Raw genomic sequence first — 17,477 nt, forward strand, 5'->3', positions numbered from 1 at the left:
TCCTCCCTCCCTCCCTTCTTCCCTCCTTCCTTCTTCCTCTCTTCCTTCCTCTTTTTCCTCCCTCCCTTCCTCTTTTCCCTCCCTCCTTCCCTCTGCCATGATGGCTGTTCATTGAAAGCAAAGCATGCAGAGTTATTGGTATAGCAGTATATTATATATTGACAATTAGCTTTGTTACACTTGGAATTTTATTTTTAAATATTTATTTTTAAACACTTTCCATCTTAGAGTCAATACTGTGTATTCGTTCTAAGGCAAAAAGTAAGGGTTAAGTGACTTGCTCAGGGTCACACAGCTAGGAAGTGTCTAAGACCAGATTCTGTCTCTGGGCCTGGCTCTCAACACACTGAGCCACCCACCTGCCCCCTTGGAATTTTAACCAGTAAAAAGTGAAACCATTTCTCCCAGTATCGCATCATTTATTAATTAGGGGCATGTGATCTGTATGGGTCAATCTCTCTGCGCTCTAAGTTGAAAACATGCTAGTTAGGAAGACTATTCCTCAGGTAGGTGGATCCCTACAGCTTCACTTAGCTGGGGAAGTATTGCTGACCCACCCTTTTCTGGCACTTTAAGAAATGGAATGTCAGCTGGTTTATGAAACCCAGCCTCTAGCAGTTTTCAACTAGAAAAATACCAGTTTTCTCAAATAAGTTTTTACTGGTTCTTCCCTTCCTCTATTATAGACTAGGTCAACCTAAATGTAGATATGTCTAGCAAAGACAAGAGGGCATGAACTTGCAAAACCTTCAGGGGGGGTGGGGTGTATTCTTTTTATAGATTAAGAAAGAGCCGAGGTCTTCAGGCCTTAACAAAAGACAAAAAGCCCTTGCCAAGTTAAATGCCTTAGGGCGGTATCTTGAGAACTGAACTGCCTGATCTTAAGAGGTTGAGGGTGTAAGAAAATGAAATTCACAATATTGCTAATAAAAATACAAATCAACATTAATTTTCTTCATTTTGTTGTTGGTAGTATTAACTCTTAGGGAACATTTTTTTTTTTAATTTTTTTAGAAAATTTTCCCATGGTTACATGATTTATGTTCTTTCTCTCCCCCCAGCCAACGTGCATTTTCACTGGGTTTTACATGTGTCATTGATCAAGACCTAATTCCATATTATTGATAGTTGCCCTGGGGTAGTAGTTTAAGAGTCTACATTCCCAATCATGTCCCCCTCAACCCATGTGTTCAAGCAATTGTTTTTCTTCTGTGTTTCTACTCCCACAGTTCTTCCTCTGAATGTGGATAGCATTCTTTCTCATAAATCCCTCAGAATTGTCCTGGGTCATTGCATTGCTGCTAGTAGAGAAGTTAGGGAACATAATATTAAAGCACTAACAGAATGGCACTGTGGTACTAAAGAAGAAAGAAACTAATTTAGGTGTGCTTTATTGCTAGATTGACAAGATTTTAAGTACTTCTTTTCATATTGATAATTTTTAAGCTGCTTTTGCTAGCTTTGATACTGGGAAGGCTGTATGCTCTTTTTGAATGATATGGTTACTTTAAGAAACTCAGTATAACTCATTATTTTGGGAAGTTAAAAATTTTGTTAAAAAAACACATGTAAGGGGGAGCTGGGTAGCTCAATGGATTGAGAGCCAGGCCTAGAGATGGGAGGTCCTGTGTTCAAATCTGGTCTTGGACACTTCCTTTCTGTGTGACCCTGGGCAAGTCACTTAACCCCTGTTGTCTAACCCTTACTGGTCTTCTGTAAGGTGGAAGGTAAGGGTTTAAAAAAAAAAAACATACACACACAAATGTGGATATGTGTGTGCATTTATGTTTGTGTGTTTTACATATGAACACACATGTATATATGTACACACACATACAATAGATATAAAATCCAAAATATGGTCTACTTGATCAAAAGTGATTATACCTTAAATAGGCTTGGAGCTTATGTCCTTTTCATCCCTTTCCGTTTTTTTTTAATTATGTGAATTAGTTGAATTCTTAATTCTTTTTATTTTTTCCCAAATACTGCTACTCTAGGGAGCTGCTAGTGAGGTAAGCTATCAATTTTAAAACATTTTTTCTCTTTTAACTAGCATATGAAATGTTTATTTTACTAATCTGTTTCTCATTTGTCCTTTTTACCTTTCAAAGTTTTTCTTTTAAAATGGCATAAAATACCTTTAAGACTTCTTGTATCATGCATTTTCCTGCTTGATTTATATTATGTTAAATCCATACAGGTTAAAACTTCCACTTGAAAATATTATAAAGAGAACCAAAAAAACCCCATGACCTTCAGAGGTTAGTCTTTGAGAAAAAGAATGGTTTCACATAGAACTATTGTTAATAAATTATATAAATACAACATTAATTTTCCTTACCTACACAGTACTCTTTAGTCCAGACAGAATAGTTGTGGAAATATCATGATCGAGATGCTTCCTATGACCAAAAAGTTCTTGACATCCCCATTATGCTGCCTTTTTTACATAAATTGCATCTAACCATCTCTTTTCTATCTTGGTGTCATTTTAATCAAATGTAATATTTTAATTACATTCATCTGCACTAATTTTCATTGACTAGAGACTAAAAATTTGATCTAATGCAGTTCCATCAATATGATTGAATGTAAAATCCTACAGATAGGTTAGAGCCAAATATACCAGTTTAAATTAAATATAAAGAAGTGTGAATTTAAGGGGATTATTTCATATAGGGTATCTGCAGGGACTGTGTAATTTTAACTGCATGTAATAAATGAATTTAATTCAACTGCAACATATCACTGAATCTCCTCTTTTTATAATGGTTGTTGAGCCATTTGAGTAGTTAGAATCTTTTACAATGTTATTTTTACTTGTTTAAAGATTACCTTCTGGTAAAATGGATATATTTGCTTAACTAGTTTTGATTCACTGTTACTAGTACCAAAAAATCTTCTTTATTTGCATGAGGTTCAACCTATATTAATCCTCTTATTACTTCTTAATTTGTGATAAATGGGAAAAAATTAAAGATCCATCATATAATTTCCCTTTTTTTACTTGAACCAAATGCATATATAAAAAGTTAAATTTTTGTCAGTTTGTAATTTGTCAATATCTTATCAAATAAGTCTCAAGGAAAAAAATCTGATTTATGCCTATTGAAATAGAGAAACTAAGTGGTCAGATTACATTTTTTTTCAATGATTTCTTGTTTAGAAATCAATCCACACTGATTGTATTTTTAGCTTTTTAACTTTAAGTTCTATCATAGTCTTTGAAATTTATCAGACCTTATCTTGTACTTTTGAGATCCCTTAGAAATTATGACACAATAGGAAAACTTTTGATTTATAGTAAGCATAATCTTTGCCTTTCGTGGTTTTTATATACATCCATCATCATTTATAAATCTACTCTAAGTAGAAAATGAACTATTTTTGCAGACTTTAACTCCTTGTATTAATTTTTATAAACATTCTGCCTAACTTTTAGAACTCTGTTCTAAAAATAATTACTAGATAAGCATAGCTGACTGTGACCAGCTTGTATAGCTTTGAATGTTTCAACAATTAAAAGCATTTTTAGGCGCAGTGGATAAAGAATCCAGCCTGGAGATGGACAGGAGGTCCTGGTTTCAAATGTAGCCTTGAACACTTTCTAGCTATGTGACCCTGGACAAGTCACTTACCCCCAATTACTTGCCTTGGAACTGATATTTTGTATCAATTCTAAGACAGGAAGTGTTTTTTTAAAACTGTATTTAGAAATGGAAGAAATATAAAGCATCTGGTTTAATTTTTAAACTTCATGCAGGAAGTCTTAACCTGTTTTGTAGTAGAATAAAGTACCATATGTGAATGGTATTGACTTTGAGGTCATAGAGGTTCTCAGTGTCTTGAGGGCCCAGACCTTTAATATTATTGGGGCCCTCCATAGAACCTTAAGATAAAATCTGTGTGATTATTCTAGAAATTCAATTCACAGCATAAAAATGTTGCTGATTCCATAAATTATTTGGTAGCAGCCTAAAATAGCTAATTATTGAGTATTATTGCTAACACTTCTCTCTTTCCAGCATTATGTTATTCCCCCCTAACCCCTAGTTGAACTGAAAGTTTGGTTGTTTTTAATATTTAAACTCATTTATATTTAACAATTATCATTTTTGTAGTACATTCCTTATAGTAACCTTGTAAGATAGTTGGTACAAATATTTTTATCTTAAGTATCTGAGGTTGTGACTTGCCCATGGTTATAGTTAGTTTGTTAGAATCAGCATTCTGATCCAGCTATCTTGATTCTAACATTATTCCTACTTTATCACAATGTCATTTAAATTCTTGGGATTCACTGATCTCACTTTGTTTTCACCTTTTGACTGCATTAAAAAGATTGTATTGAGAGCAGCTGGGTGACTCAGTGGATTGAGAGCCAGGCCTAGAGATAGGAGGTCCTGGGTTCAAATCTAGCAACAGACACTTCCTAGCTGTGTGACTGGGCAAATCACTTAACCCCCATTGCCTAACCCTTACTGCTCTTTTGCCGAAAGAGTTATAAAACAAAAACCAACAAAAAATGTATAATTGCATAATTAATGACATGCCTTTGGGCCAATTCCACACCATATTTTGAAAGGTTAAATTAACTGCTTGTTTTTCCTAAGTTTGGGATAGCAAAAAGGACCATCCCAAGACCTTAATATTGGCTTAACATATTTTTTATTAATGTGCATCTTTATCTAATTTACCCAACTCACTATATAATATTAGAAGCTTAAAATATCTTTTTGTCTGATTCTATAACATTAGGGAAATGAATTTGATTGAATCATAACTTTATTGAAACCATGATTCTGGAAACAAAGATTTAGCTATTGATTATCTGTACCTATTGCAGGGAGAGCATGGATGGAAAATTGCCAACTCTTTCAAATTTAATTGCTGATTTTTTTCAGTCTTCTTCCTAAAAAACTAAATTTATTGCATTTGTTTGTTTTGAAGACTGGAAGAGTGCTATTGGCAACCCGTAACTTTGCAAATGATGCTTCGTTTGATATTAAGGTAAGGAAGATGCTTTATTTTATCTTAGTGCCGAATTTTTGAAACTTTCATTTCTGTATTGGTATAGTTATTTTATGAAGTTATTTGGCTGGAATGTATGTGTCACAGAGAAAGAAAATTAATAAATGGTTGTTGAATGAATTAACATGATCACTTGCCATCTTTTTTGTTTCAGGGAATTGATTGTTCAAAAAAGTTTGCTCTTAGACAGGATTATAACTTATTCTCTTTATTTGTAAGTAGGACAAATAGGAAAAATGAAGTCACTAATAAATTTAGCATTTGATTCAATGAAGAAAATTAATATTTCTATGAATGTTTCTTTGAGAGTCTATCAGTGAATAACTCAATTTTCTTAGATGAAAGCTATATTAGTAGGTTGCTTTTCCATCTATATAAACCACTTTGACATGAGTTTTAGAAAAACATGAGATCAGAAGTACTCTGAAACATTTGCGAGAAGGTACTTGGCTATTATTTATTTGATTGAGGTAAATTTTGGAATGTCTTGGGAGCATTTACACTGAAATAAATGAAATTTCCAGAAATGTGACATTCATCGCCTTGAGGAGGGCCCTCCCACCACAACGATTCTTACTAGAGAGGAAGGACTCAAGTACTATAAGATAATGCAGACTGTCCGTCGGATGGAATTGAAAGCAGACCAGCTGTATAAGCAAAAGATCATCCGTGGTTTCTGCCACTTGTATGATGGTCAGGTGAGTAGAAATTTGGTGAGAACATAGTATTTGGATTTTGTTATCTATGTTGGTGAAGAGTTTTGAATTCTAAGATCTGTTATGAATAATAAATGTTAATGATTGATATCAGCACCTGTTAATTTATGAATTCAATGAGGTTCTTCAAATTCTTATAGAAGACTCTTTTACTCAAAGTAAATGAATCAGATGGTACTTTAGTGAACTCATTAACAATTTTTAGTGACACTAATCATTGAGTGAGCTGTTTATTTTGCCTTTTGTAGGAAAACTAATGATTGTCTTTAGTTATTAATTATAACTAAAACAGAGACTTTACAAAAATGTAGTTCAGCTAAAATTAAAAGTCAGTAACTCTGCAGTGCAACTGAACAAAAAACAAATAGTGGGAAACTTGTCATCCTGTTATAAAAAGGATTATAGAGAAAAAAAATTTAAGCTATATCCTTTTAAGAAACATAACTCAAATTAGAATGTAGTGTATTAATTTAGTTATTTGACTCTCAGGCTGTACCAGATTTCTGCAGCTCCTGCCTTTATTTTTATTCCTTTTTTTTTTTTTTTTCTTGTTCAACCTAGGGACCTTCTGTGGGAGTGGTCAAGGCTTGCCTTGTAAATACAACTCTCTGCCCACGTTCTCCTGCATGACTGTCCAATTAGGGTAGAGACATTATATGAGTGTAGAATATTGTGTGAAATGTGTCTGTGTCTTTCAAGTTCTGTTTCAAGCTATGTATAATCTAATGGAGTAGAGAAGGTATTTTTAAAAATCCTGTTCTATGTAAAGCTAAAAATCTAAGTGAATATAAGTGTTTAGTTAAAAAAAAATTCTTTCTTAAAGTGCTTGACTTAATGAGAGAGAGAGAGAGATTTTTTAATTGTTTAGTCACTTGTTTTCCTTCACACAGGAAGCTTGTTGTGTGGGGCTTGAGGCTGGTATAAATCCTTCAGATCATGTGATTACAGCCTATCGAGCTCATGGCTTTACTTATACTCGTGGACTTACTGTTCGAGAAATTCTGGCAGAGCTTACAGGTTTGTTTTTGACACATTTATGAAAAAGATAATTAATTTTGAAATAATTATCATAAAGACCTAGTTTATACATTTTCCCCCCAGTGAAATAATTCCTGTTACAAGGGTTAATTTTTTTCTTTTAAAACAAAGTAGTTTGTTAGAAAGGGAAGGTTCTCTGGGTAAGGGAGTAAATAATGGTAAAAAAAAATTTTTTAAGGATATTCATGATCTACATCATTTTATCTTACCCTGAATTTTAATAAACCGAAGACTTTGACAGAGTGCCCTAATTTTACTCATAAAATATGAACTGTGGATACAGTGTCAGCCATGCTTAACTTTCTTTTTCCAAATATAAAAACATTTCTTCTCTGATAGAAAGGTTTTATTGAAAGTTTATCAGGATAGATGTTCTGTCTGTGAAGTTTTAAGTCTCTGGGTTATTTCTTTTTTAGTTTTGACATTTTCTCTTATTTAATGTGATAATTTAAATTCTTATATTTACTCACATGATTATATTCTATTATGTGCTAAAATAGATCACATTTATTTCTTCTATTTTCCATGTTCTCTACCTCAGCATATAAAATTGAATTACTCCTCCCATAATAATTATACTCCTGTTTTTGTTAATATCAAAACTGGCCTTAAAAGGGTGATCATATGCTGTGATTTTATTTAGAATATTTTCCCATGGTTTCATGTTCTTTCTCTCTCCCCCAAATCTCCTAACCCCCTTTAGCCGACACACAATTCCACTGGGTTTTACATGTATCATTGATCAAGACCTATTTCCATATTATTATAGTTGCACTAATTGATAGTTGTTTAGCATCTGTATCCCCAGTAGTATCACCATTAACCCATATGTTCAAGCAGTTGTTTTTCTTCTGTGTTTCTACTCCTATAGTTCTTCCTCTGAATGTGGATATGCTGTGATTTTTTTTTTTTTTTTAAGCCACACTGACCCTTGAGTTTTAATAAGATTATTCAAGGGGCAGCTGGGTAGCTCAGTGGAGTGAGAGTCAGGCCTAGAGGCAGGAGGTCCTAGGTTCAAACCCGGACTCAGCCACTTCCCAGCTGTGTGACCCTGGGCAAGTCACTTGACCCCCATTGCCCACCCTTACCAATCTTCCACCTATGAGACAATACACCGAAGTACAAGGGTTTAAAAAAAAAAAAAAAGATTATTCATCACACAATGCCACATTTTGGTAAATCCTGTAGCTCTTGAAAGCTGCCTTGGTGGGCCTAGCTGGCTTAGAGGCCTCTGAACCATGACCCGGCAAATGTTCTAGCCAAAAACTCTGAAGACTATGTATGAGCAATACAAAGTTAGGATGCACATTGGGGTCAATAGTGTCAGGTATTGAACTGGGAGAAACTATAGCTGTCATTGTGTTCAACTATCTCATTTTCTAGGTGGAGATGTCAGGTAACCCTGCCCAATCACACGCATGGTATGGAGCACAGTGACTTTGAACACAGATCTTTTGACTCTACAATTTATAATAAAACTTTATAATTGCATCAACCTGAAAAAAAATTAGATTTCACTTGGAGCATTGGGGATAGGGATAGGAACTAGACCTGTGATTCATTGGCATAGGGAATATTCAGATTAAAAAATTTCTTCTACCAAAGCAGGTTAATATCTTCACTGCAACTTGTATCTTTAAAGAAGTTCCTCCAGCACAGTCTCTGGGTTGACCAACTTCCCCAGGGTCACATAGCCAGAGTATCAGAGTACGTATGAGATAGGATCTGAACTCAGATCTTTTTTTTTTTTTTTTTTTACTTTTTTTTTTTACTTTTTTCCATGGTTACATGATTCTTGTCATCTCCCTCCCTTTTTCTGGAGTTGACAAGCAGTTCCACTGGGTTATACATATATTATCACTCAAAACTGATTTCCACATTATTCATTTTTGTAATGGAGTATTCTTTTTAAAACCAAAACCTCAAATCATATACCCATATAAACAAGTGATAAATCATGTTTTCTTGTGGATTTCTACTCTCACAGCTGAATTCAGGTCTTCCTGGATCCAAAGCAAGCTTTATATCTACTATACCAAGTTAATACTAAATTTTATTGCATTCTGCTTTGACTTATCCTTTTGGTAACTCACAAGATATGGTAGGAAATGCAAGGTATTATCTGATTTGGAGAAGGAAATGGCAAACCATTCTAGTATATTTGCCATGAAAACCCCATAGACAGCATTAAAATGCCAAAAAAGACATGACATTGGAAGATGAGCCCTTTAGGTAAGAAGGGTGATATCACAAAGAGTTGGACATGATGAAACAACATCAAAATGCTTTGGTACATTGCAGAAGAAGTTCCTCATTGTTTGAAAGTCTGACTTGAGATTAATTCTCCCTGGAAATTCTGCTTCTGTTCCCTGTGTTACTTTTTTTCTTGTCACTGACTTAAAAGCTGGATATGAAAAAAGAAAATGGGTGGTATTTGGAACCAACATAAAGTCCTACTGGTCTGGGCACCTTCTGAGGTGGAAGCTGAGGGAGAGGATGGGGATTAGCAGAAGGTTCTCCTCTTACCAGGGAACTGATGTTGAGTAGTTAGATTTGGACAGAAATGGGCAGATGGTACATGAATTGAATTATACTTAGATTTCTAAAGAATACAGCCCTCTAAAAACATGTTTATCTTTCACCTCTAGGACGAAGAGGGGGCTGTGCTAAAGGAAAGGGAGGATCGATGCACATGTATGCCAAGAACTTCTACGGGGGCAATGGCATTGTTGGAGCTCAGGTACTTTGGGTTCCTGGGGTATCTAGGATGGGTCAAAAGGCAGATTAATAGACTTATCTAGGCCTAGTCTGGACATGGGGCTTTTCAAAAAGAAAATTTGTCTTTGAGATTATTATAGGAGAGCCTCAGGACCTTTTTTCACATGTTGCCATATGCACAAACAAAAACTCTACCTGCTTTTGTCTCCTTCACTTGGGACTTCATTCTGTCTTTCTCAGCTCTCACTCCATTATCCCCTCCACAACCTCCAGTGGCACCTTACTACCTTTAGAATCAAATATAAACTCTTGTTTGATATTTAGAGCTCTTTATAACCTGGCTTCCAGTCTCTTTACTTGACTCCCCTTTCATACTTGACTACTTGCCCTATGTCTTGTTTGATGTCCCAGCCTCCCTCTCTTTGCTCTCATTTTGGCTGGTGCTCATAGAGTTGGTGGCTCAGTTGACAGAACACTGGGCCTGGAGTTAAGGAGAACCAATGTCAACTCCAGCTTCAGACATGAAATAGATTTGTGACCCTGGGCAAGTCATTTGGCCTTTTTTCACTTCAGTTTCCTTACCTGTGAAATGAGGATAATAATAGCACCAACCTCGCAGGGTTATTACAATGATTAAATAAGATAATATTTATAAAGCACTTGGCACAGTGCTAGCACATAGTAGGTGCTTGATAAATGCTTACTCTCTCCGTCTCATACCTGAAATGCATTGTCTCAACTCTTCCTTTTGGAGTCATTAGTTTCTTTTAAGACTAGAATCAAGCTCTGCCATCTTCATGATCCCGTTTCCCCAGCTGTCAAGATATCCCTTCCCAACCCTACCTCCTGTATATTCTTGCATATCTATTGTGTCTTGTTGTCTTTTCAAATGCCATGTAAGTTCCTTGAGGACAGAGATAATTTCACTTTGTCTTTGTATCCCACTGCTTCTCAGGGCCTCAGATGTAATGAATGAGCATTTAATGAATGCTTATTGATTGATTTCCAGAATTTGGAGTCAGAACCTGGGCTTGAATCTTGACTCTGCCACTTGTGATTTGGGGTAAATTCATTATTCTCTTTCTGGGTCTCTGTCTTCCTCATTTGCAGAAAAAGGAGATTAGAATAAATGAACCCTCTGATTCCTTAAATGGCAAAGCTCTTTGTTAGTTGTGCAGTGAAGTCAGCCCTTGATATTTAATTTATTATCTGCTTTGAGTTAGTCCTGTGATAATGAGATTTCCTTCTTGGTGCTCAAAGGCCTCTTCAGAGGCTAAAATCAAGAGAGGTTGTAGAGAAAAGAAAAAAATGGCATTAAAGAATTGTCGGAAGGATTAATGATCATTTTCATCAGTGGGTATAAATAATCAAGTGGGGACAGTCAATAATTATTAACTGTGTTTACAAAATGTTTATTATAGTTTCTGTTAACATTTACAGCTGCGATGATATTTAAAGAAAAAACTAACCTTGCACTTTTTACTGATGTAAGTTTTCCTCTTTCAGAAAATTATTTTAATGGTGTCAGAAGCAAAATCTTATTGTGATAATTGCTACTCTTACCCCAAACTCTGTATATTCTGTGTATCCTTATGGTTTACTGTGGCTCAGTTCTAGTCTTCATTTTAGGTACCTCTAGGAGCTGGTATTGCCCTGGCCTGTAAGTACAATGGAAAAGATGAGATTTGTTTGACTTTGTATGGAGATGGTGCTGCTAATCAGGTTAGTGTATATATTTTTCTAATATTATATTAGTAGGTTATAGTTGAATTAATTTTAAAGAACTTATGTTCCCATTTATTACAGGCAGTCATAAGACTAAATCTCAATGTTTTTTGTTTTAATATTACTGATTTGTCTGTTTTATTGGTAACTTTTTCTTTAATCATTAGTAAAGTTTATGTAGGATTGGGACTAAGTTCAACCATCACAACATCCCTTAAACAAAATTTTGTCTTCTTTAGGGATTTGAGGTCCTTATTGCTTGGCAGAGCCTCTCCCAGGACAGTGCTATCCTAAGAATCAGAAGTAGAATTTGGAATGAAACTTGAGCTTGAGGAACAACTAAATTGTCTTTTTTAGATTTATCTTTCCTGTAAAACTGTGAAAGTGCAGATACTTCTCTCACTTTAAGTAAATTCTCAAGCAAATTCAGTCACCTTGTGGTAGCATCCGGGTGAGGTTCTCTACTCCTGGCACTGAAGTCTTCTGGCTGGGCAGAAAGAGGCTGGCACTGAAAAGCCAGGGTTGGGGGGTGGGGAGGGACCAGTTCTGTAGAGCCTAAAGGGGTATGCAGCCTGAAAAGGGACTTGGACATTAATTTCCCTTATGTTAAGTGACAACTGGCTTTATAGGTGATGGTGATTTGTTGTTTGTTGCAGAACAGTGTGATTTTTGTTTGTTTTTGAAGTTTGGTTAAAATGAGCCAGGTTTTAGAAAGGATTTTTATATGATGTAGAGTATCAATTTGTAAGAATGTTAGAGAGGCCTTATGACATGGTACAATAATAGCCAGAGTATTAGACCTGGAGTCAGGAGGCATTGGGTTCAGTTCCAACCTCAGACATTTACCAATCTTAACTTCAGTTCCTTCATCTATAAAATGGTGATAAAAGCATCCTTTCAGGGTTGTTGTGAGTATAAAATGAAATAATATTGGTAAAGTGTTTTGTATATATTTTAAGTAATAATATAATTGGAAGTTATGAGAAAATATGAATTATAATGTATTGAGCATTCTTTGAATCTGTGCATATTTTTTTAGGGTCAGATATTTGAAACTTACAATATGGCAGCTTTGTGGAAATTGCCTTGTATTTTCATTTGTGAGAATAATCGATATGGAATGGGAACTTCTGTAGAGAGAGCAGCAGCCAGCACTGACTACTACAAAAGAGGAGACTATATTCCAGGAATAAGGGTAAGAACATTCATTACCTTATAGATCTAGTTCCTTCATAATATTCTTGAATAAACTTATAATTCTTGTTTATTACAAGAATTATATACACATTACATTATATACACAAGTAATATACACATTGGGGCAGCTGGGTGGCTCAGTGGATTGAGAGCCAGGCCTAGAGACGGGAGGTCCTAGGTTCAAGTCCGGCCTCGGACACTTCCAGCTGTGTGACCTTGGGCAAGTCACTTGACCCCTACTGCCCACCCTTACCACTCCTGGGCCAAGGACGGCCCCTAGCCCGGATGAAAAAGGAGGAGGGTTGGGCGTGGGGCTAGCAACCCCACCCTGTAAAAACTACATCTGCTAAAGAAACTGCAACCTAAAGTAGGGGCAGCTGGGCTAGCTCAGTGGATTGAGAGCCAGGCCTAGAGACGAAAGGTCCTAGGTTCAAACCCGGCCTCAGCCACTTCCCAGCTGGGTGACCCTGAGCGACTGTGTGACCCATTGCCTACTGGTTGTGGCCCTATGCTCCTAGAATGGAGTCCCAGGATAAAAAAAAAAATATACACATTAACCAAGAAATGTAAAGCTGGATTTTAGACACTAATTTTTCCATATATTGATTGTTTATAACAGGTAGATGGTATGGATGTCTTGTGTGTCCGTGAGGCAACAAAATTTGCGGCTGCCTACTGCAGATCAGGAAAGGTAAGATCATTGAGTTCTTCCCTTTGTGTTTCATTATAGAGAGATCCAAGATTCCAAATTGTGTTTGTTGATTTTAGCATTAGAAAATAACATCCTGCCGTGTCAGTCAATCAAGTTAAGACAACAAACATTTATTTTAAACATCTATTGTTTAATAAAGAAATAAGTTTAATAAATAATAAACACCTAGGTACTAGGCAATTCCAGAGAATAAAACGACCCTACCCAATGTTTCCTATTTTTATTTCCAAGTTCTTGCCTTACCACTTTGCTGGTCTATTAAAGTCATTTTAGGACAGTTGAAAATTTAAGATAGCTAAGCTGAAAATAGATGTAGGGTTGGCTTCTTGATCTGGTGTTAGGGGCAACCTAATAATAAATAATAATAATGTAATAATAAATGGAGCCAGTTACCAATGTTTGATAGAGAGGATATTGAGAGAGTCTGTGGTGGTTAAGTCTCTCTTCCAGCTCTCCCCTGGGGCCAAATATATACTGGGAAACTTTTAAGGGGGTGTCACCCCGAAACTGGGTGACCTGGATGGTTGTGCTGCTCCACAGGAGTTGTGGGCAAGGCTTCCCTATAAGACGAGGTATGTGGTACGCCAGTCCAATTCTGAATAAGGATGGGATTCACATAAACCTCCCCCAGTCAGTTAAATTCACAGTGGGTGGTCTGGCTTCAAGATGGAGGCAGCCAGACCAAGCTGTGGTTCCCCTCTCCCTTGTTGTCTCTCAGGCACTCTGGAACACTATCTGACTGATGAATGGCTTTTATTATTCACAATTCAGGGACTGGGGAAAGGTGTGAAGGGCAGAGGGATTTTGGGGTTCCCTCTTCTCCATCTGTTTCTGTTTGTTTCCTATTTCTATCCTTTTCTATAATGGTAAGTTAGACCTGAAAGGGTCTCTCAGCCAGGTTGGGTAATGGGTGAAGGAGACTAAGAAATTGCTCCCAAAATGGAGTCCAAAAACTTAGCTCACTCAATGGTTGAAGTTTTGATGGGTGAGAGAGATGGAATGGCTTTGATCAGGGAATCAGGGTTTCAATTTCCACTAGAAGATCCTCAGGAAGCCCTCAGGACTGGATCCGACCTGGGATGTCCTCCTCCTCTCTCCTCCCAGTCCTGCGCCAGAAGCCTTTCCTCTCCTCTCCTCCTCTGGAGAATTTCTCAGAATTCTCCCTGTTCTCTCAACTGTCAGTAACTGTCACCAACTGCCTTTGGCTCCTTTTTCGTCCCATTCCCCTTTCACAAATCCTATCCTTACAAGGCCCAACTCTTGAGTAAAAGATAAGGCATGCCAAGATATAAAAAGCACAAAGATTGACCTAGGAAATTCCCCAGATCATCCAAAGATGCTTGGACCCATATATATATTCAGGCCTGGTTGAGTGGCTGGACACATGATTTGATATTAGCTTCAAAGTTTTTAGTAAGGCTTCCTCTGAGTACTTGATCTTGTGCTTTTTAACATTTTTCTCAGTGACTTGAGTGAAGGCAGATGACATATTTACCAGATTTGCAATCGACACAATGTTGGATGGTATTGTTAATACTTTGGGTGACAAAATAAGTTTGTTTTTGTTTTAAGAGTGACAGTCCAAAGACAAAATTAGAACCATTGAGTAGGAGTTGCAAAGAGGCAAATTTAGCCTTGAGCTAAAGAAAACCTTCCCTAACAATTAACCTTAGCCTTGTAAGATTAAAATTAATATCCAATGACTCCAAGCATTATATTTTATAAGATCACTTGAAGGAGAGGAAAAGTAAAGCCTGAGTAAAGAGCAGTTTTTTCTGACCTGGGGTTTGCAGGACAAGAGAAAAGAGCTAAGAGGGGGTGGGGTTACAGGAAAAAAAAAAAAAAACCAACGTAAGGACCTAAAGTAAGGATGAAAGTGGGATTCTGGGAAATGGAACCCTGGGGTATAAAATTCTAATTACACAGCCTAAAGTGGAAAGGTTTACTTTAACCAGTGGTGGTTTCTTCCTTCCTATAGGTCTTCCAACAAAGTATGGCTAACTACTTATTAGGGGTGTTTGGGGAGAAGTTTTTATAAGGAAGTACAGATGGCTTTCAAAGGCCTCTGATGTCTTTCCCATGTTTCTGTGACCTTGAAAATTTAGTACTCAGCATGCACAGGCCTGGTTATGGCAAATGTGAAAGAGAACATGAGGATTTAGGATCTTGGATATTGAGCTGAAAGTGCCCTCATAGGCTAGTTAGGGCAACCTCCTTGTATAGGTAAGGACACCAAGGCCTAGGGATGTTATTGCATAACTTCCTCAGGGTCAGTTTTGTTGTTGTTTGTTTGTTTTTTTAACATGGCTAATGAAGTTTTTTATCTGCATTTAAACCAAGAGATATTTGAAACATGTTTCCAGGTCTTTTATTTTCGTCATGTTTTCTTCATTTTGCAGGGCCCCATGGTGATGGAACTACAGACATATCGTTATCATGGACACAGCATGAGTGACCCTGGTGTCAGGTATAATAAGAGGACTCTTAAATGTGATCTCTAATTAAATTTAAAATCGAAATTTGAGAAGAATTTTTTAGAGTTTATATTCATATCCTTAACATTCACACTGAAAAGTATGGAAATTTCAAATTGGGTTTTCTTACTTATAGTGCCAGATAATATAATCACTTGGGGCTTTTTCCCCTTCATCAAATTAGTTAGATAAATTTTATCTGAGGTATCTAACATTCGCAAAAGCCATAATTAAAGCTGATAGTAAAATAGACTTGTACTAATTTAATTGCAATGAGAAAGTGCTATAGAAGAAATGTATACAAAATGATTTATATACATGGATAGAGTTTTATTAAATTCTCTCATGAAGTTCTTAACTTAAGCAAGGTCTGAGAAAGAAAATGATTGTTAGGAGAACTTTATGTATATTTTTTAAAATATTGAACTTCTGATTTCATTGTTACTCCAAATTTCCTCTGCCACCTCCCCATATGCAACTTGCCCAGGCTTACACAAAGATAGAACTTAAACCTAGATATTCCTAACTTTTACTTCCTGTTTAATTTCTATTGATCTGCTGTGCCATAGTTACCTCTCAGGGTACCTGAATGTATAATAAAGATATCAAATAAGGGAAATGAGAAGTCTCCCAAGTGAGCCATCACTGTTAGTAAATCTAGTTCTACATCCCTTATTCAGAACTAAGAAAACTAAATTTGTAAACTAATAGACCAAAGCTTATTTTGTTTGTATAATGGCATTTAGTATGTGTAAAGGCTGTACGGGTTAAAAGCAACCTTTTAGAATGTTAAAGAGCAGGCTGATTGACATGGTTCAGTCGGTTGGAAGAAGTAAGGGATCATGGGAAAAGGAATTCAGAAGGAGGGGCTTTTTTCGTTGGCAAGTTCGTGGTGAGAGAGGGAGAGTAGCTCACTGGGTGACCAATTTGGAGTCAAACCAAAGTGTTTCTTGATCAGATTTACCCCAAAGCCTGGTGTTCCTGACAGCCTGTAATACCGTCTACAGGAGATTGAGATCTCCTGATCCCTCCCTTCTGGGAGAAGACCCTGAAGACTCACCCCATACCCTGCCTTACAAAAGGACCCTACTTTAGTTCAAATAGAGTAGATAATAGATAGGAATAAGATTTAAGGGGAAGGGAAGGTGAAGGACCTTGTAGATTGGGACTTTTAGGGTTTCCCTGATTACCTCCATCTTCCCCAACTTCAACTACCTTGTTTCACCATAATAAACAGTTTGTAGTCAGATTAAAAGAAGTCATTGCAAGGGAGAAAGAAGGGAAAGGGGTCTGAGAGAGCTGCTCAGGAAGGAATCCATTCTGAGTGAGATCCCCTGCGGTGCAGCTATACCCAAGGGGGAGAGGCTTCTGCTTGGGGAGGGTCTGTGCTTAGACTGCCAGAGATACCACCCACCTCACCAGTTGGGGAAGCCTTCCCTCAATCCATCAGTGCTGGCTCCCTTCTCTAAGTCTTCATTTCAGAGAAATCCCCTCCATTGTCCAAGTAATAGTGGTATACAAAGACAAGACCTTATCATCTAGGACAGGGGTTGGCAATGTGTGGCTCTTTCTGCAGGAGCCATAAAGTCAATTTTTTTTCAGGCGCTGTTACAGGACCATGCACTATGAGCACTGTACGGCTCTCACGAAATTACATTTTAAAAAATGTGGCGTTTATGGCTCTCACGGCCAAAAAGGTTGCCAACCCCTGATCTAGGATATATAAAGAGAGGGAGCAGACAGATACTCACACCCAAGTCTGTCCTCTCCTACCATACAAACCCTCTCAAATTATATCATTATTAAATGTGTAAGTTGGGGCGAGATCTAGTTCAAACATAAATGCATTTAAAGCTTTTTTCC

At 36.7% G+C, this 17,477-nt stretch overlaps 1 protein-coding gene across 1 annotated transcript in view; it reads left to right on the forward strand.

Moving 5' to 3' along the window:
* PDHA1 (pyruvate dehydrogenase E1 subunit alpha 1) overlaps window positions 1-17,477 on the forward strand; it is a 28,041-nt gene that overhangs the window by 8,215 nt on the left and 2,349 nt on the right. Inside the window, exons 2-10 of the mRNA XM_044670133.1 lie at window positions 2,001-2,015; window positions 4,954-5,013; window positions 5,559-5,732; window positions 6,641-6,767; window positions 9,437-9,528; window positions 11,136-11,228; window positions 12,271-12,426; window positions 13,048-13,119; window positions 15,540-15,607. Coding sequence (XP_044526068.1) covers window positions 2,001-2,015; window positions 4,954-5,013; window positions 5,559-5,732; window positions 6,641-6,767; window positions 9,437-9,528; window positions 11,136-11,228; window positions 12,271-12,426; window positions 13,048-13,119; window positions 15,540-15,607 — 857 coding nt within the window. The remainder of the gene's footprint in view (window positions 1-2,000; window positions 2,016-4,953; window positions 5,014-5,558; window positions 5,733-6,640; window positions 6,768-9,436; window positions 9,529-11,135; window positions 11,229-12,270; window positions 12,427-13,047; window positions 13,120-15,539; window positions 15,608-17,477) is intronic.

Source organism: Gracilinanus agilis, chromosome 3, assembly GCF_016433145.1.
Source record: "Gracilinanus agilis isolate LMUSP501 chromosome 3, AgileGrace, whole genome shotgun sequence".
Taxonomy (NCBI): Eukaryota; Metazoa; Chordata; class Mammalia; order Didelphimorphia; family Didelphidae; genus Gracilinanus; species Gracilinanus agilis.